Source organism: Protopterus annectens, chromosome 17.part0 (assembly GCF_019279795.1).
Source record: "Protopterus annectens isolate FY-2018-M chromosome 17.part0, PAN1.0, whole genome shotgun sequence".
In the NCBI taxonomy this organism is placed as follows: Eukaryota; Metazoa; Chordata; order Ceratodontiformes; family Protopteridae; genus Protopterus; species Protopterus annectens.
Genome location: NC_056751.1, coordinates 557,900,820 through 557,927,033, shown reverse-complemented (window position 1 = coordinate 557,927,033; position 26,214 = coordinate 557,900,820). Strand labels below are relative to the sequence as shown.

General features: G+C 40.0%; 1 protein-coding gene across 3 annotated transcripts in view; it reads right to left on the bottom strand.

Annotated features, from left to right (window-relative positions):
* Positions 1 to 26,214, bottom strand: part of LOC122791600 (non-muscle caldesmon-like) — a 1,000,623-nt gene that overhangs the window by 236,753 nt on the left and 737,656 nt on the right. For all 3 annotated transcript variants that reach the window (XM_044059382.1, XM_044059381.1, XM_044059384.1), the window contains one exon: positions 14,690 to 15,005. In XM_044059382.1, coding sequence (XP_043915317.1) covers positions 14,690 to 15,005 — 316 coding nt within the window. The remainder of the gene's footprint in view (positions 1 to 14,689; positions 15,006 to 26,214) is intronic.

Below are 26,214 nucleotides of genomic sequence, written 5' to 3'. Positions count from 1 at the left end.
CTCTAAAACATTAATACAGTTTGAAACTAAATTAATTAGGCAACTGCACGCCATTACCTAGCGAGTGCTTTCATTTTTAGTAGACATTTTATTGATAATGCCTCATTCAACCCTGGTAGTGTATGGGCTCCTGTCCAAATTTGCCTTTCTAACTCTGCTTTCTCCAGTTCTAACTCCCAAGGACCTCCTCTTAACTTCCTCTCTACTTTTTGTATCACTACAAATGAAAATTTGTGAAGAGGCAATTCCAAACTGTGTTTTGCTAGAGCGTTAGTAATAACATTGTTGTTTATGTTGTATTGATGTTCATAAATTCTTTGTTTTATCTTTCTTTCGGTTTTCCCTATGTAGAAAGCTTCACAATGGTCACAGACTGCTGCGTATACCACCTCCTGAGAATCACAATTAAATTTACCATCCAAAAAGTATTCTCTAACTCTAACTTGTATTTTGTTGGTGACTTTAATAAATTTACATTGATGGCATCTACCAGACTTACTCATACTTGTGCAACCCTTAGTTGTTTTTTTTTAGAATTCTCAACCAGGCTTTTCAAGTTCAAGCCCCTTCTATAAGTTAAGTGGGGGACTTGGCTGAAAAATTTCATTAGACAATGATCACCCTGGATGAAAGCCCAATTTTTACTAACAATCTCTCTAATGTGTTGAGAATCTAAGGAATAAGTTGTCAAAAATCTGATATCCTGTCTAGGACTTAATTCACAAGTACAGCTGATAACTAAGTCTACCTGTGGTAGAGAGGGGGCTATGTCATACCTTTTAAACACCAAAGGAGAAAAATGTCCTGAACATCTTTTATTAATTACTTCATCAAATATCTGTTCAACAAAAGCCAGTGGGTAGCCCCTCTTACAAAACATAGATTTTAAAAATTCACATTCTGTAGTGAAATCTACAAAGTCAGAGACCATTCTTGCTGCCCTTACTGCCTGCCCTTTTACTATATATAATTTAAGATACCCGAGGTATTTATTTAGTAACATTGTTATTTACACTATTGTCAACAATACGTATGGCGAACTATGACCTCGCAGTTATATGATTGAAGTAGTTTGTAACTGTATAATATGGTAACTATTTACAACATGAAAACATTGTTGCATTAAGGCCAAACAGGTTTGCATACACTTTTGTAAACACAAGCTTTGTTTACATAGGAAAAGCATTCTGTTTGGTTAGAATGATTAAGGTTTCACCAGTTTTTATTCTGTCGCTTTAAACTGAAATTTGGTTTAGTGACATCATTATTATTATTTGATTACTATTGGAAATGTGATTTTTAAGTGGGGTTTTAAGCTTGTGAAAAATTTTATGTAATTTTTTAGTCTGAAGAAGCTGGAGTATTTTCCCCAGCGAAAGCGCTAACTAAAATAAATTACGAACTGTTGGAGTGTACTGGGAGCCTCTCGTTTGTTGTTTACTCTATTTTTTCAATATTATGAAATTCAGTATTTTGAGTTTTCAGTATTTTGAACTTTCAAGATTTTGGACTCAGGTATTTTGAATTTCAAGATTATGAGCTTTCAAGATTTATAAGTGGACCTGATATACAGATATCCATGTACAATGCGTTTTTTTTTTTCATCTGTACCCGTGTAGTTTACACTACTATTTAGTGACTATGCCCTTTTCCAAGTCACAATCCTCTGGGAGAGGGTTATTTTTTCACGCTTCAAACTGAAGTCGCCGTCTGATGCTTTTATTTGCCTTGTGCCTCTTAATTGTATGACAGTGCTTTACTTTTAGTAAATATATTGGTAGTTTTGCTAAATGGAAGGGTCCATTTGTACAATTTGCCCTAAGAAGTTTCAACTTTGAATGCATGTAGAACCTTTATAATTAGAATTTGCCAAATAAGTATTCTTTTGAAGTTGCTGAAGTATTTTGATAAGTATGTTTGGTCTGCTGTCAAGAGCTACAGGCAAGATATAAAATTCATGTTATATTTTGTGAGGGTAGCAATGCTTTATAATCCTGGTGGAAAATGGAAACTTGTGTTAAAATAATAATAATGCGTGCACATCTTCTAAAGTGCTGTAAGATATAATTATTTGAATCTTTTCGGTCCCGTCACACATTTAAGCAAAATGCAAGTCTAAGATGGTGGTCTGGGATAGCTGGGAGTACAGCACATTGTTTAAACTGGTCTACTTATTTTTTCTTAGTCTTTTAGCAACACAGACTTTTTGCTTTTCTTTTTGAGGTGTTTCTTGGGGGTGCGAGGCTAATGCTGTTTTTGAAACTATTCCATAATACATCTGCGTTTAATTATCTGTCATTTTTGTGTGGTACGTTACTCAGCTTTTAAATGCATGCTTATTGAATGGGGATGACAGTAGCTGTAACAAGATAAGAAACATAAAGTTGGAATATGAAGTTTAATTTCAAATGGGCATTATTGTACTCCTCCCACTCTCCAACATTTAAGTAAAGGATCAGAAATGATCCAGCAACATACCTCTCAAGTCTCAATCTCTCAGAGCAATAAATCTGGACAAAGTCAAAAATAATGCTGAACAAAGGCCCAAAAACAGGGACAGATTTGAAATATTGCTTCTGTAAACTCAGATAGTTGCTAGAATAACAGGTTTACCATTATTATACATTTTCTGGGGGACATGACGTCTGAAATTCAAACTGATTATTATTTAGTGACTTCTATCTTCATGTTGGTATCCCACAATTCCATCGGTATGATTATGTATGAAAATTTTATGTTAATCAGCATCCCAATTTTTCACCAGTTGTACCTACTTCATATGGGCTTTTGTCCAGATTTTTGATGTTTCCAGGTTGAGAGGTATGACAGGACCAATACCTGGTGTGTCAGTTACAGACTCGCCAAAAATGCAATACAGTTACAATTGGGAAAGGCACAATCCAATACTATTATCACTTTGCTAGTACCACTCTCAAAAATATAGAAAATTATCTGTGACTTGGATGCCTATATTAACAATTATTCCTTTGATCACCATGTCTGGGTTTTGGATAGAAGTCATTTTCCCTTGCTCAGCTGACCAGTATGAATATCTTCTCCAGGTCCCATGCTTTTTTGCTCTCTGTATACTCTTCCCTTATTAAAACTGATTTTTGAAAACAATGCCTCTTTGAGAATTTACCTGACAAAGCACCTTGACTAACTTGAATAATCCCATCAACTTCTGACCAAGATTTACAGCCTATGCAATGTAAGTCAACTAAAAGAGTGAACGACCTGCTTCCACATTCACAGAGCCAATGATCTGTCTAGCACTTTCGCCAAAGGCCTCAACCTCCACTGCAACATCAATAACTTCTGATGGCACAATAGATTCATAACTCAGGGTATTCCTGCATTTATAATAAATTCCCTGTACCCATCAAACAAAGTAACTCCTTGTCTGCTTTTAAAATTGGACCTAACAATTGGATAGAGTGACTGCAAGTCTGTGGCTGAGGTATCAGTACCTAGTAAACTGCAGCCAGGTGCAGAGAAAGAATAGCTGTGTAAAATCTTACCATAACCATACATGTCCTTCTCTTCCATGTTGCAGTATTCTTGGTGTGGGATTTTCTGCCTCAGGTGACCCGTACATCAGCTCCAATACAAAAGCTTCAATTTGGCTGTTGTAGTTGTGTGGGACATCACACGTAGGGCCATAAACCAGGGACCTTAAATGTGACGTCTGATTTTTGGGGGGAAGGGGACACCTCTTAAGGGTGACCTTTCTTTCCAGGAGAGGAAGCATCCTTTTTGAATAATAGCCAGAACCCATTTGTCTGTGGTGATGGTTTGCCAAAAAGGGAGGCAGTGGGAGAGGCGGGCAGAAAGGGGAAGGAGGACAAGGCAGTCATGCATTGTTGGAGCCTCCTCTATCTTGAAAGGGCTGTCTAGAGGGAGGCCGAGAGACAGCTGGCCTGGAAAAGGTTTGTCTTCTGGCCCCTCTTCTGTGTCTGGAAGAGGTAGGTCCAGCTGAGGCAGGGTTTCTTCTGACAAAGGTGGCTTTGGCAGGGTAATTCCTGTAATATTTAGGAATAGGGTACACCAGAAGATGCTTGATGTTTTGCAATTCCTTGCTCTTTTCCTGCAGATTTTTTAAAAGGTCTGCTGACTGTTTACCAAACAGGAAGTTAGGGTCCACAGGGGCATCTAACATCTTAGACTTGAAGTCTTCTGGTAAGTGTTGCAGATGAAGCCAGGAGCATCTCCTGAGAACAGAGGCAGATGCTGCAGAGCATGCAAAGGTCTCTGCAGCATCATAGCTGCATCTAATTGAGTGTTTGGCTACTTGGGCAGCCAGAGAAAGTTTGGAAGAGATGTCAGATTTAGTGGGGCAGTCAGGAGTAGCAACCAGCAGACTAGCGGCTTAAGAGATCAGGTCCAGAGCATATTTGGTCATATGGGTTTGATAGCTGATGGCTCTAGAGGCCAATGTGGAAGAGGGGTAAACCTGCTTTCCAATACTATCCATTGTTTTGCTGTTTTTGTCCGAAGGTAAGAGAGAGGCAGACAGAATGAGTCTGGATTGTTTATCTGGTGAAATGACAATCACAGCAGGATCTGCCGGGCGGTTTGACTAGAAATTTCTAGTCATCAGGCACCTTGTAGAAGTGTTATGGCCTCTTAGAGGCAGGTGGCTGAGAATCTGGTGTCTTTGATGCTGAGGAAAAGGCACCTAAATAGGCAGGAATGACAGGTGAAATGGTAGAAAGGGAGGGAGATTCAACTTGTAATAGTTCAAAATACCTTTTTTGAGCATCAGACATTTGTGAGGTGTCCCATTTGAAGTATTCCTTCATTTTGGTTATGGTTTCACCAAAGGTGATATCCTCTGGAGGGGACTCCACTTCAATGGATTCTTCATCTGGGGAATAATACTCTTGACGAGAGGTTATTTGGGACGTGTAAGATATAGATTCATTTGAAGATGAATAATAGGTCTCTTGCTCTTCTTCCCTGTCTTGTGAGGTAGGTGGTGGAAGAAAGGAGGCAGAGGCAGACCTAGGGCTGAAGAGAGGAAGAGTAGATGGAGAAGAGGCTGATGGCCTAAAGGCCATAAAGGCCTGCATCAAAGATGAGGTGAAGGACTTCCAGTCTGGTAGGCCTTTGGCGGGTGTAGCCAAATTTTTATTTATTTTTTTTTTGTTTCTTTTTGACTGGGGTAGACTTAGGCATAGGTCTGGAATTGGAAGCCTGGCTAAGGGTAGTTGTGTCAGGAGGAGGAATCCCGGTCAGAGGCCTGGCTGTGTCTGGTTCCCCCTCTGCCTCATTGGTAGCCGATGTCTGGGTTAGCTCCGGGGATGTGCTTGTTGTCAACTGGAAGGCGGGTTCCTCAAAGGTTGCCATAGAAGTCGATGGATCTGTCAGACACCCCTCAACTCCTGAATCAGTAGCTGACGGGACATCTGAAAGCAGAGCAGCAGTGGAAGAGGGCCTGGGAATCTTGGCCTTCTTTCTCAGTGGTTCAGTCTGGGCTTCTGAGATGGGATCCATCTTGAGTGCTAATTTTTTAAGTTGTTGGCTTTCTAGGTAGAGATTAAGTGCAGTGCATAGGGTCTTAGGAATGAAAGACTGAAAGACAGGGCAAGCGTTGTGATCATGCTCCTGGCCAAAAACGCAGCAGTTGTACGTGTCTTTATGGGGTATTTGGCACCCACATTGGCATTTGCCCTTTTTTGCTGACATTGGCTAAAGATTACTACAACAAACCAAGCTTTAGCTATAGGTTAAAGAAGAAACCCCAATGGGGTACTTAGCTTTAAGACGTCTTGTGGTGAAGGAGCAAAGCACATGATGTGATGGTCATCTGGGGCTGAAAAGTTCTGAGGTCTCTGCATGCAGATGTCACATTTAAGGTCCCTGGCTTATGGCCCTGTGTGTGACGTCCCATGCAATTACAACAGCCAAGCTGAAGCTTTTGTATAGGAGCCAACATATGGGTCACCTGAGGTAGAAAATCTCACACCAAGGATACTGCAACATAGGAATAGAAGGACATCCATTGTAGTGCACAGCAAACTCTACAGCAATGCAGGGAAACATTGCAGTGCACACACAACAGTACAGCTGTGCAGGAAGACATGCCAATGCACAGCAAACTGTACTACAGTGCAGGGGAGGTATTCCAGTGCATACTATAGAGCGGTGTGGAGGACATACCAGAGCAAAGCAAACTACAGTCAACTGCAGGGAACCATTCCAGTGCACACACAACAGTACAGCTGTGCAGGGAGACATGCCAATGCACAGCAAACTGTACTGCAGTGCAGGGGAGGTATTCCAGTGCATACTATAGAGCGGTGTGGAGGACATACCAGAGCAAAGCAAACTACAGTCAACTGCAGGGAACCATTCCAGTGCACAGCAAACTACAGGAGCAGTGTAGGAAGTCATACTAGTGCACATCATGCCGCAAAAGAGTGCAGCATATCTTAGGATAGTGTGCATGATTGTCAGAAAAAAGAAGGCATAGGGAAAGACACATAGGAGAATAAAGAGTTAATGGGGGAGAAAGGGAAAGTACAGTTTTGTACCTACCATATATGTAGATGTTTGAGTGTATACACTGCTGCAGTCATTACACTTGGGTTATCCTGCCGTCAGGTGGTTCCCCAGTCAGCCTGAGTTCCAAAGTCTTGGTCCGGCGTCAGTTGCTGTCGCTTCCTCCCTGACATCAGTGCGACAGGTGTATATAAGATGCAGCCAACACCATTTTCTTCAGTTTTTCTTGCCCCAGATGTCAGGTGCCCCTAAATAGGTAGGCAATTCCAATTGCTAATAAAACATACATAAGAAAAGCAAAATACAACTTACAGCTACCAGCAAATACTCCCCATAGGTAGTAAGGGTAGAAGACATTGGTACGTAGCAGCCAGTAAGAGGGGAAGGAGGGAGGGTAACCTGGACTGCAGCAGTGTACACACTCGAACATATACATTTATGGTAGGTACAAAACTGTACTATGTTCATCATGTTACACTGCTGCAGTCATTACACTTGGGTAGAATCCCAAAGCTGAGGAAGGGTGGCTGGTTCTATAAGGCATTAGGGGTGGCTATAAGGCCCTGCAGCACTGCAGTGGCGAAGCCAGCTCTGGATTTAGAGTATAGAGGCAGATGGTAATGCTTGGTGAAGGTATGTACAGAACTCCAAGTTGCTGCTTCCAAAATATCCTTGGTAGGTACTCTCTTGAGGTAGGCAGTTGAAGTGGTTGTTGCCCTGGTGGAGTGAGATCTAATGCTGCTAGGAACAAGTTTTCCATGGTATGTGTAGCAGAAACATATACAATGTCCGATCCATTTTGAAATAGTCTGTTTTGAAATGGCTTTTCCCTGTGCTCCTGCAGCATATGCTACCAATAATTGCTCAGATTTTCTGAAAGCTTTGGTTTTGTCCAAGTAGAAGCGTAACTGTCTGTGAATGTCCAAAGAGTGCAGTAGTGTCTCCCCTTTATTCTGTGGTTTAGGATAAAACGTTGGCAGGTGAATAGTTTGGTTTAGAGCCACACTGGATACCACCTTTGGCATAAAAGTAGGGTTAGTTCTTAAAGACACCCTGTCTTGGTGGAAGATGAGGAAAGGTTCCACTGCCATTAGTGCCTGTAATTCTGAAACTCTTCGTGCTGATATTATTGCCAGGAGCAGAGCAGTTTTCAAAGAGATGTATTTTAATTCTGCTGTGTTAGCTGGCTGAAATGGAGGTAAAGTTAGCTTCTCCAAAACAAAGTTGAGATCCCAAGTTGGAATAGGTGCTCTACGGGGCGGTCTTATGTTTTTAGCCCCTCTGAGGTACTGTTTTAACAGAGGATTAGAGAAAATTGGTGGAACCGTGTTGTAATGAGCAGAGATGGCAGAGGCGTGGATCTTGATGGATGAGAAGGAGAGTCCTTTGTCCAGCATCTCAGTTAAGTATTGTAGTATCTGAGGAATGTTTGGGACAAGAGGGTCAAGGCTGTGAGCCTGGTTCCAGGCACAGAATCTCTTCAATTTATCTGAATAGTCTTTCCTGGTACTAGGCCTTCTGGCCTTCAGAATGACATCCATAACAGCTTTGGAGAGAGGCATTGCTTGTTTGAATAAGGAATCTTCCAAGCAGCTAGGTTTAAGGTCTTTAGCTGGCTGTGTAGTATTTGTTTGTTGTGCTGAGTCAGCAGATGTGGGATTTGAGGCAAAATCCAGGGTGGTTCTTGTGCTAAGCTCCTTAAGACTGGGTACCAGTGCTGGCGTGGCCAGTCTGGTGCAATCAGGATCATCTTTGGCTCTTCCTGCCTGGCTTTTATGAGTACCTTTGGCAGGAGAGGTAGTGGTGGGAAAGCGTATACTTGTAGGTTCTCCCAGCTGAATGAGAGGGCATCCACTTTCCATGCTTGTGGATGGTAACTCCTTGTGCAGAATTTTTGTAGCTGGCAGTTTATTGGGGATGCAAACAGATCTATGTCCGGGCTCCACCATTTCTGTGTTATCATTCTGAATATTTGTGGATTCAACTCCCATTCGTGGGGATCCATGATGTTTCTGCTTAAGTCATCTGTCAGTGTGTTTTTGTCTCCTGGCAGGAATTGTACTTGCAGATGAACTTGAAGGTTTATAGCTGTGTTCCACAAGGTCATAGCTTGTCTGCATAGGGGGTAGGAGTGAGTGCCCCCTTGCTTGTTTATGTACCACATAACCGTGGTGTTGTCTGTCTTTAGTAGTAGTTGTCCTGGATGCAGCAGGTCCCTGAAAGCTATAAGTGCATTTTGTACAGCTAGCATCTCTTTTTGATTGATGTGAAGATGCCTTTGTTCTGCAGGCCACATGCCCTGAATACATTTTCCTGCCATGTGTGCTCCCCAGGTGTAATCCAATGCATCTGTTGTCATTGTTTGCCTGGCTGTGGGTTGTGTAAAAGGCTGTCCCTTATTGAGGTGACAAGCTTGAGCCCACCATTGAAACTCCTGTTGAAGGCAAGGGATTAGTGGTATAACTGTTTCCAAACTTTGACAGTGTTGAGACCATACATTCTTTAGGTACCATTGCAGTTTTCTCATATGCAGTATGGCATATGGAATTAGTGGTATGCAAGATGCCGTGTAACCCAAGGCCTGCAGAATTTTTCTTGCAGGGAGTTGGGTCTTCATTGCCATCAATTGAAAGTATTGAGTCGGTTGTCCTTTTTTGTCTGGCGTGAGATAAGCCATCTGGGCCGTTGTGTTCATGCTGGCACCCAGGAATACAATCTCTTGTGAGGGCACTAGTTTTGATTTATTTTTGTTTACTGTGTACCCCAGGCAACTTAATAACTTTTTTACAAACGCCAGATGCTTTAGAAAAATGTCCTTGCTCTCTGCTTGAATCAGGCAGTTGTCCAGGTATGGATAAATTTGAATTCCTTTCTGTCTGCAAAATGCAATTACTGGTGCCAGGCACTTTGTGAAGACCCTGGGCTCAGTAGATAAGCCAAAGGGCAATGCAGAGAATTGGTAGTGCATTGAACCCGCTATGAATCTGAGGTATCTTCTGCAGTTTTGTCTGATAGGGACATGCAGGTATGCCTCTTTGAGGTCCAAAGTCACGAGCCAAGCTTTCTTGCCCAGCATGGGAAGAAGCTGCTGTAATGTCAACATTTTGAATTTCGGAACATCCAGGTAAGTGTTTAGAGATGAAAGATCCAGAATGGGCCTCCAGGCTTTGTCCTTTCTGGGTACCAGAAAGAGTCTTGAGTAAAATCCTTGTCCTTGCTCCCGTGATGGTACCTTTTGAATTGCTCTCATAACCATGAGTGCTGTAATTTGTTTTTGAGCCTCTGCCCATTGATTTGGTGGCAGGTTTGGCATTCTTTTTAACCTTGGCAGAGTGTGAAAGTGGAACCTGTAACCTTGAAATACAATGTTGAGAACCCATTTGTCTTTGATGATCATTTGCCAATTGTGGTAGAAGAGTGTCAGTTTTCCTCCCAAGGGGGCTGCCAAGAATGATTTGTTTGGCAGCTGTAGTGGGAAGTCATTGGAGCTGTTTTTTATATCGTTGGGGCCTGTCTTCCCCTTCTTTCTGGCCTGATGCAACCCATTGTCGAGGCCTGTAAGTACCTTGTGTTAGACCTCTACCTCTTGGACGTCTGTATCTTCCCCCTTTGAGGTCTGTCTGTAATTGGAAAGGACCAATTCTTAGTTGGCCAGTTTCTGCTAAATCTAGGAGGCTGAACCTGTAAAAAATCCTTCCTGATTTTGCCTTATCCTCCATTTTCTTTAATACCTCTTCTGCCTTAACTCCAAATAACACATCCTGCTGCAAAGGTGCATCCAATAATTTTGCTTTAACATGATCTGGTAACGTATGTTCTTTTAACCAAGCATGTCTTCTAATGACAGAGCCTGTAACTGCTGCTGTACAGGAGGCCTCTAAAGAATCAAAACCACATTGCAAAGTATGCTTTCCCACTTATTCAGCTGCATGCAATAAATCCTGCATTTCTTTAAAATTAGGAGGATCTGATTCTGGAAGCATTTTTTGTTTTAACTGAGACAGTAAAAATTGCTGATATTTTAGCATGTGAAACTGGCAATTTAAGGCTCTCATTGCTAAAGTTGCAGATGTATATACTTTCTTTTCCCATCTGTCTAATGCTCTGGAATCTCTGTCAGAGGGAACTGGATTCTTGGCTGATGAGGCCTTAACTCCTTTGGGTCCCTGAGAAATAGTTTCAGGGTCAGCTACAGGGCTTTTATACAGAAATTTATGTGAGTCAGGGACTCTGTAGTATCTGTCAGGTTTAACAGGAGCTGGAGGTAAGGAATCAGGATTTAAGCTGGATTCAGTACACACATCATCCACAATATCTACCACTGGCGGAATAGCAAGGGGTCTGTGTTGAGGTAATAAAAGGAAGTCTCTGAGCCTTTTCTTGGATTCTGAATAATCCTGGCCTTCCCAGTGGAAATGCTCCCTCAAGGTATGTAGGGTTTCCCCAAAGGAGTAGTCCTCAGGTGGTGAGGCTGATGGAATTGATTCCTCAGCATCAGAATCCTCATAAGGGGGTAAAGAGTGTCCTAGGTCTGAGGATGAATCGGAAGAGATGGACACCTGGTCGGATGACTCATAGTCTGCATCCTGTCTAGGCCTTTTATCAGGAGGGGGATGGGACCCCCTGATCAAAGTGATTAGGTCTTCGGCCATTTTGAGCATTTCTTTCTTTGGTATGGAGGCCTGTCCTGGAGAATGCTGTATTTGTTTCTTTGACTTTAAAGAAGGCTTAGACTTAGCTGAGGGTTTAATGCTTAACTGAGTAAGTCTGAAGACATCCTCTGTAGCTGTGGGTTGCTCAGCTACTCCGGATCCCTCTGAAAGGTTAGTCTTGGTAGGCTGAAGAACTTGTGCGTCCGAAGGCCCAGCCATCTCCACATGGGAGTCAGAGGCCGCTTGACGTTCTACAGAAGCGGTCGTCAGGGGCTGCGAAGGCACCTCGCAGAAAAGCGGAGAACCGGCGACTGGCCTAGAAGAGGCTTTGTCGTCAGTTTTGGGCCTCAGACGCCTATCCTTGTCTTTGCGCTTTTTGTGTATTCTGGTTGTCAGACATTCCGACGGCATGGTATAATTGAATTTCCTACCAAAATAATGTCGGGCAAAATCAAACCAACGTTTAATAGTTAAACCTAGCACAAAACCGACAACCAGTGACATCGTGGTCAGGGCCTAGGCATGGGATACAATAGGAATGGAAATCCTTATGAGGTATTTGCTTCCCACAAAAAATACAGTTATTAACTTTTACTGACATCGGTCTGAGGCAAGAAAAAGTTTCCCCACCAGGGTACTTAGCTTTGTAGAAGACTTCGGTTCTGGATTCGGAATGAAAATCTCAGGAGACGGCTGACCGGCACTTGCGAACTGCTTTTGCTTTGGGCACTGCGCGGCAAGAAAGACTGAAGAAAATGGTGTCGGCTGCATCTTATATACCCCTGTCGCACTGACGTCAGGGAGGAGGTGACAGCAACCGACACTGGACCAAGACTTTGGAACTCAGGCCGACTGGGGAACCGCCTGACGGCAGGATAACCCAAGTGTAATGACTGCAGCAGTGTAACACGATGAACATCAGGTGAAAAAGAAATTAGACCAATGAAGAGAACAGCGCAGGGAAATTAGACATACCATCAGAAGACACAAGTCATAAGCTAAGCAGGGAAACATGAGCAAACTGAATGTCCTGTATGCTAAGGGGTAAAAAAGAGACATCTAACAAGGGGAAACAAAATGGTGCAGTATAATGGAAGCAGTGTAAGTGGAGAAAAAGGAAAGCCAAGAAGAAGATAAAGTGTTCCGGGTATGGAGTAGGGACATGACTAAGGAAACTCTGGGCTGGCAGACAATGTGAAGTCTACAGCAGAATGGGTGAGTGTAGGGGAAGTTATAAGCTCTACTATGTTACATAAACACAGTCTGCATTTTCTTAAAGTTCAAAAGTTACAGCTAACAGACAGTTTTAAAAATAGTAGTGGTTATTCTGGTGATAATTGCTGCAATTTTGGGACGTTAATACTATTGGGTAGAGATCTACAATAAATTTATCAACAACGCAAACAACCAAATCACATTTGATAGAAATATATGTAGATCTATATAAAATCATGGCTGGTGTGGTTTTGGATCACAGTAAACAGAAGTAATGCATGCCATTGTCCACTTTGCATAGTTTACAGGAATTACAGTGCATCTTAGTGCTGATTAGTATTTATACCTTGCTAATGTCCACTGTCATGTTTATGTCTGTGTCCAGAGGTTTGTGTTTATGTGCCAGCAGTGATTTGCTTCATGAGGAGATTTTTCTTTTCTCCATGATTGTCCAACTGTGTAATGGGGTATGGGGGCTTTGCCACCTGCAAAAACTTGTTTTGGAGAAGCATTTGCTGTATATGAAATTTTAGATGTAATATGATTCGACTGTGTGCGTGTTTTAGATTAAATGTTTATTAGATTAATTTTTTTTGACATTTTATGATTAGATGAAATTTTTCTTTGATAAAAAATAATAGACTCATTACAACTAGATCCTTATGTAGTAAGATGGTTAAAAGACAGAACCCACATGGTGCAAATGACAGGTGCAGCATCAGCGTGTGTAAATATGATGATTGGTGTCCCGCAGGGTTCAGTCCTGGGACTTCCTTTATTTGGCATTTATTTTTCTGATTTCCAGATTGAAGAACCAAGACCTCTGGCAAGCTAAGTTTGCAGATGACTTCAAATGGGAAATCATTATCAAATCCCCCTCTGATGCCCAAGCCCTGCATCAGAAACTTACACTTGTAAATACATGGTGTACTAAAAGTGGTCTTAATTTAAATCCTGAAAATTACAGCACTGTCATATTTGGTAAACCACCCCTCCTCTCCAAACATACTGCACAGATTATACCCACTTAACAATTCCTTCTCCTTTGATCATCATGTAATGACAGCAGTCAGGAAGTCCTTCTATTTAGTACAGCTAACTGACAAAGGAATTTCAGATGTAACGAGGTCATAAAGAGGTCATTGTCACTTTATACACAACATTGATTAAGCCAGTTACTGAATACAGTGCCCCTTTGGGATGTACCTCTTTAGATATAAAGACTTTGAAAGACCTCTAAGGTTCTTAACCAAGATCACTGACTTAAAAACCCTAACGCACTAAGTAAGACTAGAACCACTATACCTTTATCAACATTTTGCACACTCCTCAGTGGAGATCTATGCCTTGCTTTTCATGCCATCAGGGACCAACTGCTCCTGGATCTCTTGTCCCTACATATGTCAAAAAATCCCATAAATACCACAACCAGCTATATAAATCATCAAACATCAGATTAATAAAACATGGCAGAGAGATGGGATCTTTACACAGTGTCTCCCCCTGAAAATCAGGTGTGTGATACACTATTTTCCTTTAAGCAGGACCTGGATAATTGGATGAATATTCACAAATTCAGATCAGGCTTGATGGGCTTTGCCCTTATCGAGGGAGGAAGCAGAACCTAAGGGTGGGTATCGGCAAAGCATAATGGTCACATTGAATTTTCCCATGAAAAGCTATATATGGTAATAGTAAACAAGTTTATATCTGTATTTTAATAGCAATATTAATTTGTTGAATATCTAGAGTACATGGAAAACTCAAGAAAACAATAAACAAGCAAGAAAACATTAGAAATGTTCTCATTGTAGAGGTGGGAAAACGACCATACTGCTTTTCTGTAACAGTGGTAATATTTTTTATCATAAGACACTAGTAGGGAAACAATTTTCTGTGCAAAAGGCACTAATGAGCCATTTTGAAAACAGTTTGTCCAGAACTCAAGTGACCAACGAGGTGCATAAGCATGGAATAAATGACAAAGAAAATGTTGGCTATGATCTCAGCACAATGTCCCATATCTATGTATCTTGAACTCCAACTCTCAACAAGAAAATGTGTCTACTGAACCAGGAAAAGAGGCTGCAAATTAATAGGCTAATTTAAAAAAAAAATCTGTGTCAGCTTTCACTACAAAGTAGTGATCACTTTCTCTGAAAATATTTCGTACTGTTTCTAGTAAGACATGAATACCTGGAGCCTCCATTGCATTAAGAGTCACAAATGCAATATGCAACTTGCATGTTTTAAGTTTATGAAGCATTTTGTTCTTTCTGACTGCACTCTTCAGAAAAACGTTGTGTTCTCAGCCTTACCTTTTCATCATGTGAATTAGTCCAAACGTCATCATCAGCATCCTGAGCCTCTTCCTTCTGGGAATACTGACTGTCCACTGTTTCTTCACTTTCCAGCCCTGCAGGATGATGTGTATACCTGGCCTCCTCCTGTTCCAGATAGTCCACCTGTGCCCTCTGTGTGCATACTGCTTCCTGGTTTTCATCACCATTATGATGCGCTTCGAAAACGTGCTCCTCTAATTGCTTCTGTCGTTGTCGGTCTAACCTCTGAGTCCAGTCACCGAAACCTTCATCTTCTTCCAGTTCATTGTGCCCAGAGGTCTTATAGCTAAACCTGATAACAATGAAAGATAAAATAGTTGGAAGACAATTTATGTATCAACGACAGTCTTTTGACCTTTAATCCATGCTAATTAGGGTGGTGTGCATTTTTAGTGCTGAACATCTGGAATTACTATATCTTAGATCCACATAAATTTCTAACATGAATGTACAGTTTAAAATAAATTATCCACTTATAGCAATTTCATAGAAAACATACAAGACATAAGAAATACATTTTGTCTAACATTGTCAAAACTTACTTTATCTCTGCTTCAGTAAAAAGAAATCAAGAACTTGGACAATGAGAACATCAATTTGCATAGCACAACGTTTTAAAGTCCTTCCCTCCCTTATAGGGTGGTGGCACACACTTCTGAATTCGAGCTCTTAACATAACTGAAAGAAGGACTAACATACCTTGAAATAAGATTAATTCTGGTAGAGATAACATAAATAAATGCCTATATGAATGCAACATCAATGAAATATGTTTAGAAACGTTTGGTTTAACTTAAGAGTTAGCATTCAAAACTATAAAAGAAATGTTGCATGATAGACTTTCATTTAAAAACTCCAGTATATTTGACAGCTATTTAAAAGCAAGAACTTGAAAACAGATAAAACTGCAACATTCTTCAAGAAACTGTATAAATAACTGCATATTTATATGATTCACCAAATGATGAACACGTAGTATATATTTTTTATTTATGCTTTGTTGACCAAATGAATCCCACTAGGTCAGTGGTCTCTTTTCAGTTGTGAGCCTAGATGGTATTCATACTACCTGTGGACATTTGGCCAGTTTAAAACACAAGGCACACAACATGTATAAACATTAAAACATTTAGAAAAAATATTACTTTATATGACTGTTCAGCCCAATATGACCAGACTTTTGAGCATGAACTATATTTTTCCATTATAGGATACAGGGATTCAACTTGGAGAAGAAATTATTAAAGACACTAACTCCCTAGCTGTAAGCCCATAATGCACTGGAACTTATTCTGGCAGAGTTGTGGTATTATCTACATTTTTTTCAACAGTTGCTTTGAAATAACATAAAAATTGAGACATATGGAAAAGGCATTAATTCAGGCTGACGAAGCCAAAAATATATAAAATCATAACTAGTAAAAATGTCTAAAATTTTACTATATACATTTATAGATTTATTAAAATATGATTAACAAAATTTTAAATTTTGCAAGACAAAGTTACAGTCTACAGTCTATTATTTTTATCTACAAAAGCTTAATTACTTAATATTCCAGCATATGTTCTACCCTTTTGAAAGAAAAAAGTTAAAAAAAATATATAATATATTTAAGGAAACAGTATTATTTTTTTTTGCATGCAAAATAGGATCATGGAGTAAAGTATTAATTTGCAGTACAACAAAATAGTATAACTCACTTTGAGAACATAAAGCATTTAATGATAAAAAATACTACAATATATAACTACCAAATATATTGCAAGCACATAGCATGACTAGGTAATACAAAGGAAGCTTTAATTAAACAGATGGCCTACACTTTTAAAGCAATGTCATCTCACAAAATTCAATATCTTAGTATAGGCATAAAAACTATTGCAGACATTATATGGCAAGATTTAACATCAGTATATACTCTGCAGCTGGTAAGCTGTGCAGTATTTCTCCCCTAGTGCTTCCGTTAGGCCTCTTGTGCTTTGCCCTCATGGTCTAACTGAAGCAATTATGACGAAATAGTGCATAATGCATGTCAGTACTGATTATTGCTTAATTGTAATAATTTATTGAGCTGCTCATTTGGAACATTTCTGTTTCTCTTCGGACCACCTCTTTAAATGGGCACTGCCCAGCAAGATATTCCCAGTCAAACAATATTGGAAAATAAATAAACTATTAAAATGTGTGCTTGTGTGTGTACATGGGAGAGGGAAGAAGAAGAGGATACGTGATAAGGCTCTTGAAAATATTCCCTTGATTTTGCAAGGCCAAAAATCAAGAAAAGACTGTATTTCTGATATACATTTTTAGGATCATAGGATTATAGAAGGTTACTAAGCTATCAACCTGGAGGTCATTTCAAGCCTAGCCATTTCATCCCAATGTAATACCATAGATACTCTAGTCAACAGCCAATATTGTATTTAGTAATGACTGCCCATGTCCAGGAGGGTTGTGGGTGATATCCCTGGTAAGAATTTACAGTTCCCCATCCTCTTGTCCAGGTTCCTTTTGAACAGTGTCATAGAGGTGCTGTGCTTCACATGAATTGGCAGCCAATTCCGAAGATACAGCAGTTGCTTTTTGTGAGCTCTTTCATGTATTCCACTTATGTAATACATTATTGAGCACTGCATCTGGCAGAAAGAAAATGTAAGCCATTTGAACTGTGGTAAATTTTGACTTAATGCTAGTTAAAGTGGATCCCACAGTCTATCAAGAATGATGTCACTGCATCTGATAGATGGCAGTTGTATGTAAGATGTTTTGAATGAGGGGAGGGGCTCCAACCCTTTGCATATTCATCAATGTAGAAACTCTCCCCCACAGCCCTCATCTTTAAATATGCTACTTTTGTTGTTGCACTGACTCAGGATTAGCATATATAGAGATTTTAGGCTGTAAGGGCAAAGGTCCCACAATGGAGGTGAGCCCTGCATCCAAGTTTTGCAAAACTAGGAAAATGTCATCATTATACAGACCTTTGGTAAGTTCAGCATCAATTACATGCAGCAGACACAATTGTTTCACTTATTTACTACTAAAGCCATCTAAAAAAGTGTATGTAAAAGAAATGTCAATCATTATATTGCTTACATGCTATATAATGGCTGGGCATCGACTAGTATACTATCTGACTTATATTTTTGCAATATTTATTAAACAATAGAGGCTATACTTTTGATACTTTCCCATTTACAGAACACATATGGGAAATTTAAAAATCAAATCCTATTTAGTTCGCAAATAATGCTGTGCAGAACATTTTCATTCATTAAACTTTGCTGTCATCTTTTGTTTTAAAGTTATCCATATTTGTTTGTCAACAATTAGAGAGTAAATTATTACTTTTTCTTTTTTCAGCACTGACAAAAAGAAATGCTGTACATCTTTGAAATGTAATTTTGTAGCTACTTTTCATTAAGAGCAATTGTCACAATGACAAAATGATGTTATCTTGACTCATTAAAAATGTGAATATATAATTTTATACATTTTATATATATATATATATATATATATATATATATATATATATATATATATATATATACATATATATATATATATATGTGTGTGTGGGTGTATATATATATATATATATATATAGAGAGAGAGAGAGAGAGAGAGGAAAAGAGTACTTAAAGTTTAGAGGAATTAATTACTCATCTTGTGAGCCTTTTTACACCAATGAATATTGTGGTTATACATACATTTGTTCTCTCAGATTAAAAGCCATTCAGATATAGGTTGTATTGCTTCCATTTTCTCATGGCAGGAGAAGTTGGGGTGCCTACTCCAAAGCAGTATATTTTTTGGATTGAAATGCTTTGTAATGTTCATGACAGAGATGAATGACATGGCTTGCACTAATGTATGATTAACTAATCAAACAACATTTGGCAGTGAAGTTTTTAGGATGACAACTCATATTCCTCATGTTCTACATAAGAAGTGATGAGTTATATTCAAAATAAATTATATATTATTTGTCTTTGCATGTTTGTGTACATACATATACATTTTATATGCCTACATGGTTGCCATTCATAATGTTGGCAGGAAAGAATTTCAATATAGGAAGGGCACATCAGAATATTAACAGTTCATTTTACCTACATTTTCAAATGTTGACAGTTTACAATGTTGTCAAAGAGATATGTGAGTTGGTAATGGGATGAAATTGTGTTTGTGAAAGTTTTTGCAGGTTATTAGGAGAAAGATTAGATAAGGGAATAGCTTTAGCATTGTTCATGTATTTGTGTGTGTGTGTGTGTGTGTGTGTGTGTGTGCGCGCGCGTGTTCATGCACACATATGTGTGTGTGTGTGTGTGTGTGTGTGTGTGTATGTGTGTGTGTTTGTGTGCGCACATGCATGCGTGTGTATGCATGTGTGTCTTGTGTATAATTAATGTTATGGAAAAGGCTATCCTAAGGTAAGTTGTAGGGTTAAGGTCATGGGCAAGTATGTGGTAACTAATAGATGCTAACCCTAACCCTAACCCTGTCCCTCACCCCCTAACCTTGCGTCTTACCTTTCAGTAGTCAGGTGTCAAGATTGTGATTGTCTACATTTTAATATGCTGGTATTTAAATATACTCAACACACATATTAAATACACTGTCACATCTTTCACCTTTCTTTCTATCTGTATACATATGCAATTCTGTCTCTTTCTTAAGTCAACAAGTGTGTATACAGATATATACAAAATGTTGCCCGATCTTGAGGTCTTCTTGACACTCAAATAAAGCTATATATATGTAGTTACTGAAACTTGGTTTTAGTGTAACTACAGCACTTCTTGCATAGCAGGGTGGTGCAGCTATCATTCATTCAGCCCAACTGGAAGTGTCGGGGGTGTATCTTATTTATGTGATCCACTGATACCCTACACCAGACCCCTCATGACCCTTGCATCAAACTCCTGCATATTATAATCACACTACATAAAGTCAATTACCACATTAAGTGCTGCGGTAGCATTGTTGCCTCACAGTTAGATGTTGCCCGTTCGATTCTCAGAGCGTCTTCTGTGTGGCGACATGCGTGAATGGGCGTTCCTTCATTGAAGGTTGTGCGTTAGGCCTGGCAAGCCAGCACATAAAACTCTACTGCCAATCATTAGCGGACCGGAGTTCCGCTGTGGTGACCCCTAACTGGGAAAAGCCGAAAGACACAAACAAACAAACAGAGCCATCAAAATGTCTCCTAGTGACACTGACTGCTACCTTGGAAAGTTGACTTACGTATGCAGTATTCCCAATATGATAATCCTAGATGACTCTTAACTGCCCGTTCAATATTTGGAGATCTTACGAAATGTAATATAACATATGCCAATTGATTCTTTGAGATTATCATACAATACAATACCATCTTCCCAAGATGAAACTGCCCAGGTTCCCATGAGAAGTGACAACATAATTTACCTCAGCCTTAAAAAATGTTGCTCCTGTCTGCAGCCATTCTAACATCATTTGCTCCTTGAGCTTATCCAACTATTATAATATCATCTTCTCCTTCAAGATGAGTATTCTATTGTCCAGTAATTCTACCACATTCAGACATGACTCTAAAGCAGAACTAAACTAGATTGAAAGTATTACACCCAGTACTGCAGAGAGTTCTAGTTGAATGGCACTCCCTGTTCTTATCTCAAATCTGTAGTCAAGTTCAACTTCACCCCTCCACTCATACACCCTCACCACATAATCCTTTCCTAGGATTTGAATTATTGAACTCCCCTTTCCCTAAACCATCAGAGACCAGATCCTAGTTCAATCCAAAACCAAAAACAGTATCTGCTTGAGCCCAGACAATATGCCACACAGTTTCCTAATTAATACAAAGTGCAAAATTACTGACCCTTCCTAAACTTTTTCATTCTTAGTCTCTCCAAGGGGTATGAATCCAGTCTATGGACAGAAGCTACTGTGGTGTCACTCAACAAGGATGCCTCCACTACAGACCCTGTCTACTATCATCCCATCAGCATCACCTGCAAAAATCATTATAAGTATCTTTGTCAACTTCATAAATTACAAAATTGGTGAAATACAAACCATCATCTTCATAAGAAGATTCTGTCTCCTTAATCTGATCAATTTTTTTGAAAATGTAAAAAAATTCCATCGATTAAGGCCAATGTGTTCATACTGCTTATCTGGAACTTTCTAAAGCTTTCAGTATCATTCTCCATGCTGACATTATCGACCAACTCACCAGTCTAAACATACACCCCGGTATTAGCCATTTGGCTGCAAATGGGTTATCTGATTTAATACACACAGTAAGAGTTGGTAGTATCATCTTGTCTAAATGGCATGTCAATAGTTGTGCCCCTGAGGGCTCTGTCATGTGCCCCTCCCCTTCAACATCTACTTCTCCAATGGATCAGCAGATGTCAAAGATCTGTGGTTAACCCAGTTTGTCAATACTGTAAACTGGGTCCTCTTATTGTGCCCCCCACAGATAATCATACCCTCCAGGAGGGGCATGCCAGAGGCAATGACTGGAGTACCAACATGACCTTAAGCTTAGCACAAAAAAATCTGGTGTATTTTGCTTGAAAAAATAAATCTGTTCTACTGGTTACTACATACATAGGGTCACTCTTAAAACTGATATAGTCATTAGACATCTAGGTATCTTCATTGAAAATGAACTATCTTTTGATCATCAAGTATCATTTATGCTTACACAATCTTTCTACCTTGCCCATTTTATAACTTTTCCTCTCACATTCCAAACACATGCAGTAGGTGGATTGGGCACCCTAAATTGGCTGTAAGTGTGATTGCGAGCGTGTGGAATAGAAGGACTGCCACAGCAAGCCAACTTTATCCCTCTTTCCTCCCTAAAGGACCAATCACAATACCAGAGGAATGCCATGCACCCAGCATTACTACAGCACAGGTAAAAGCTGCATTGTCCAAGGCCAAGAGTATAGCTTCCATGGGACCCGACAATATCCCTGGATGCATTCTACATGAACTACAATCATGCCTGCTCAACCTCGTTGACTTCTTTGAGTCAGTCACCAGAGCTGTGGATGAGAGCAAGGCAGTTCATACAGCCTACCTTGATCTGGCCAAGGCCTTTGATACCATTCCCCACTCAGGAATTATTGCTAAACTCACCAAACTAGGCATCAGCCTCTACATCACTAAGTGGGTTGCAAACTGGATCACAGATAGAACCCACAGTGTGAAAGTAGCAGACTCCAAGTCAGACTGCTGACCAGTCACTAGTGGAGTCCCACAGGGATCGGTCATTGGTCCTCTCCTGTTTGGCATCTACTTCTCAGAAGTCCAGGCCAACACAGAGGGACTCCGGCTGACCAACTTCACAGATGACTGTAATCTGGGAGCCATTATTAACTTCCCAAGTGATGTAGACATCCTACAGAAAGGCCTCACTGAGACCAATGACTGATGTCAAAACCATGGCCTTAAGCTTACTGCCAAAAAATGTGTTGTCCTCCCCCTTGGGAAAAACTCAGTTCCCACTAATTACCACATCAATTGGAGACCACTGAATACTGAAGGCATTATAAGAAATCTGGGGACACAGATTAACAGCAAGCTCTCCTTCGACTACCACATTGCCACTGTGGTCAGAAAGTCCTTCTTTGTGGCCCATCACATTACCAAGGGTTTTACATCCAGGAAGAAAGAGGTCATCATCTCTCTCTACTCTTCCCTCATTAGGCTAATCATTGAGTATAATGCCCCACTTGGCATGTACCTCACTAGACACATGCAACAGCTGGAAAGGCCACAAAAGTACCTCACAAAGAGAATCCTAGGCCTTAAACACATGTCCTATGTGGGCACACTCAAAAAACTCCAGTGATTCTCTGTCTCATATTGTCTACTAAGAGGCGACTGCCCATGCTCTGAAACAGACTTCACATACATGTCAAGCACAGCACTTCACTGAGCCTCTTCAAGAGAAATCTTGATGAATGGATGGGAAACAGAAAGTTCACTCCGGGGATCACCCCAGTGGCTCTGCTTGATAGAGGCACTGGGAACTAATGTCAGGTGGCACAATGCTAGGGTACTTCTACGGGCTAGGCTTATAAAGTCTCCAGGGTCATTAGCCTAGTACACACCTATGAACCTAAGGCTAGCTACCAGGCGGTGTGAACTGTGGCTCTAAATGATTGTCACTGTTGAAATTAAACCCCGACCTCTTGTGCATAAATGGGAAAAGACATTAGGCTGGATGGATAGATTCATTAAATGGGCAAGTGAGCTGGTCAAACAACCCTTTTCAGTTACAAGCCAGGCTCATTTGAGTGTAGAGAGATCAAGTACAAAGAAAAATCTTACAACACTTTAGGAACGCTAGATACCCGAGATAACATATTATAATATGGCAAAGAAAAGTTAGTAGAAGTACATGATACATATACAGAATGCACACTCAGCTTTGCTCATAAACAAATTATCCATTATTAGTACTTTAACATTAGGATGCCATTGATATACATTAAACTTTAACCATTGTCACGAAAACAAGAACACTCGGCTGCCTTTAGTAGATGTTGTTTTAGGCTGGTTTTAAACGGTTACGATTTCTGTGGGAAGGTGATTCCAAGTTGCAGGTCTTAACCTAGGTAGGTCTCTTTCCCCAGCAACTGATTTAGAGTGAAGTCTGACTAGCCTTAGATTATCACTTTAATAGTTTCTCAGAGAGTAGCTCTGTTCTCTAAGTAGGAGAAAACATCACAGAGGAGGACAATAGCCATGTTTTGTAGGATTTTGAATAATAGTGTGCCAAGTAGGAGTGTATCCTCCGGGTCCAATGAAGTTACAATCTTCCTCTATTCGTCATTTATGAGGTCAATCACAGAATTCAATGTACCATTAAGAAAGCACCTCTTAAAACACCTTGTCTGATTAGATAGACTGCAGTGTTTTCTAACTTAGTAAATTGAAGAACTAACTTTACCTACTAGGAAAAACAACAGTCCCAAGGATGAAGCAGCAGCGAAAACTAATAAAAAACAAACCACCAGTCTGACCGAACAATGAAGGAAACCACCAGCAATAGCAAAAAACACAGTTTAATATCACTTTCAACTCAAAAGACTTCTTCAGAATGAAAAAAAAATTCATTCTGAAGAAGTCTTTTGAGACAAAAGCGATTTTAAGCTGTGTTTTTTGCTATTGCTGGTGGTTTCCTTTAGTGTTCAGTCAGACTGGTGGTTTGGTTTTTATAGCTTTACCTACAAACACATTGGCAAAATTTTTCTCTGAGTTCGCTATCTTATTGTAGTTCTTACATGGTGATCTTTGTCTTCTCTACAGGGCTGTGAAAAGTGCTGTCCTACTTCACCTCCTCCATGTCAGAAATAATGATAACACTAATAACACTTAATCCAAAGAACTCTATCTGCATTGCAACAACAAACAGGACTTGTTGGAAATGGGCGGGGGGGGGGTGATTCCTCACTTAAACTATCCCCTACTTATAGAACAAGCTTTCCTTGCATGACAAACAAGGTAACTCATTGACTTAGTTCATAGTTCATAGGTTAGTACTAAGCTAACTGCCCTTGCGAGCCATTTTAAGCTTAGCCAATTATCCCTTGTGAGACTCGAACCCTGCACCTTGTGTTTGTAAGGCAAATACCTTACCCATTAGGCCACCCTCCCGCATTCCTTCCTTCAATTTCTGTTGGGAAGAAGCCCACAAATTTACTCTTGAGGTAAGCATCATAGATCTCATCAATTGGGGTGGAAAATCTACCCAGTAAACTCTCTGAATTCCATGGGTAGGCTGTATATGGTCACCCTGACTTTCTGCATAGTAAGACCCTATGCTGCAAGTTTTGCAGAGGAAAAAATTGACAACCGCTTGCACTTCAGCCTTCTTGGAGAAACTGAACAAGATAATCACGTTTGTGCCACCTACCAGCTCTATAATCTTCGTGACAGATTTTTTCTTTATGTGGAAAATGACAGCAATGCCCAGAGGAATATGAAAGGAATAGATTTTCAGCTCAGTAATTTTAAGGGGAGTTGTTATTGGACTTCTATGCAAGTTGAGGATTGTCCATAACAAATTCCATTTTTTAAACTCATAGACACTCTGAAGTGTGGCTTGTGTCAAATTACCTCACACATAATAGACCTCCTTGTCATGTTAACATACCTAAGGTCATATTTTGCTTTTATTTTAATATTTGTTAACTAAGTGGACCAAGCCACAAGGGAAAGGATAAATAAAACATATAAGTATATGGACAACTTAGTGTAACCAGTCTAGCATATGCTTTTCAGGAAATAAACTGGAATAAACCTATGCAGAATGAGAGAGGGAGCATGCAAAATTCCACACAAACACTGACTAGAAATCAGAAGCTAATCCCAGACTCTGTAGCTGTGCCACAGAGATTTTGCAGTTTGAGCCATTGCTCTATCATGTTTTGGGCAAACAAGAAAAGGCTCAACTGTCAACTAACTATCACTTCTTAATGAGACAGATTTGCTGGATAGGACAATGGCTGGACAGACATGAGAGAGCTAAACAAACTGAGTATCTCTTGGAAAGATTTCATGGAGGCTTCTGTCTGACACAAGTTAAGCTCACTGAGAAGCTTTAGCCATGGTGTGAGTGAGGCAGGTGATACCAAGTCTGAATGGACCTTGCTGAAGACCTCAGAAAGTAGCTGGATTGAGATACTGGTTGGAGTCTATTATGTTGGCTATTCTAGGACCTGCTAATAACAGACACTGGTTATAAGGAAAGCTAACAAGATGAAGAAACTGATGCTGACCTGCTTCATGATGTTTGCAGAGAGCTCTTCTAATTCAAATAAACACAAGGAAGGCAAAAGGGTGCACTGACAGAGGTTGCTAAAATGAAGCTTTGTGCACAGGTGGAGTTTGGAGAGACCATCAAGAAAAGCTATTTATTTATTTGTTTATTTATTTGACATTTGTTTACTGGGATGATCTGACTGGGTCTACAGAACCCATTTTCAGCAGAGGCCCAGGGAGAAAAGCTCCACATACAGTACAATACAAATACAGTATAATCCAATACAATAAAAATTACATTAGAAATACTATATAAAAATAAGTTGAAAGAACATGCTGTTACAAGATGTTGCAATACATTACTACACGTCTAGACAATTCTATAGAGTTACAACATTATAGACAATAACATTCACTCTCACCATACATAATGTACATAGTGTCCAAAAAAACATAGCATGTAGGTAGTGCAATGTGAGACACTGACTGTTATAGTACATGACAAACAGAATATTAGTTTCAGTTAGGAAAATAGCAGCCAGAAAGTTAGTGGTGCAGATAGATAGTGAGAGAGTTAAGAAGAATAGAAGCAATACAGCCTTAGCAGTAGCTTAAGGATATGGTATAGAAACAGAGAAGGTGTTAGAAGAGCCTTAGAATCTTGCAGTCTGTGAAGGATTTGAAATGTGACAGAAGAGGAAGACCTGAGCATTAGGCAGGCTTT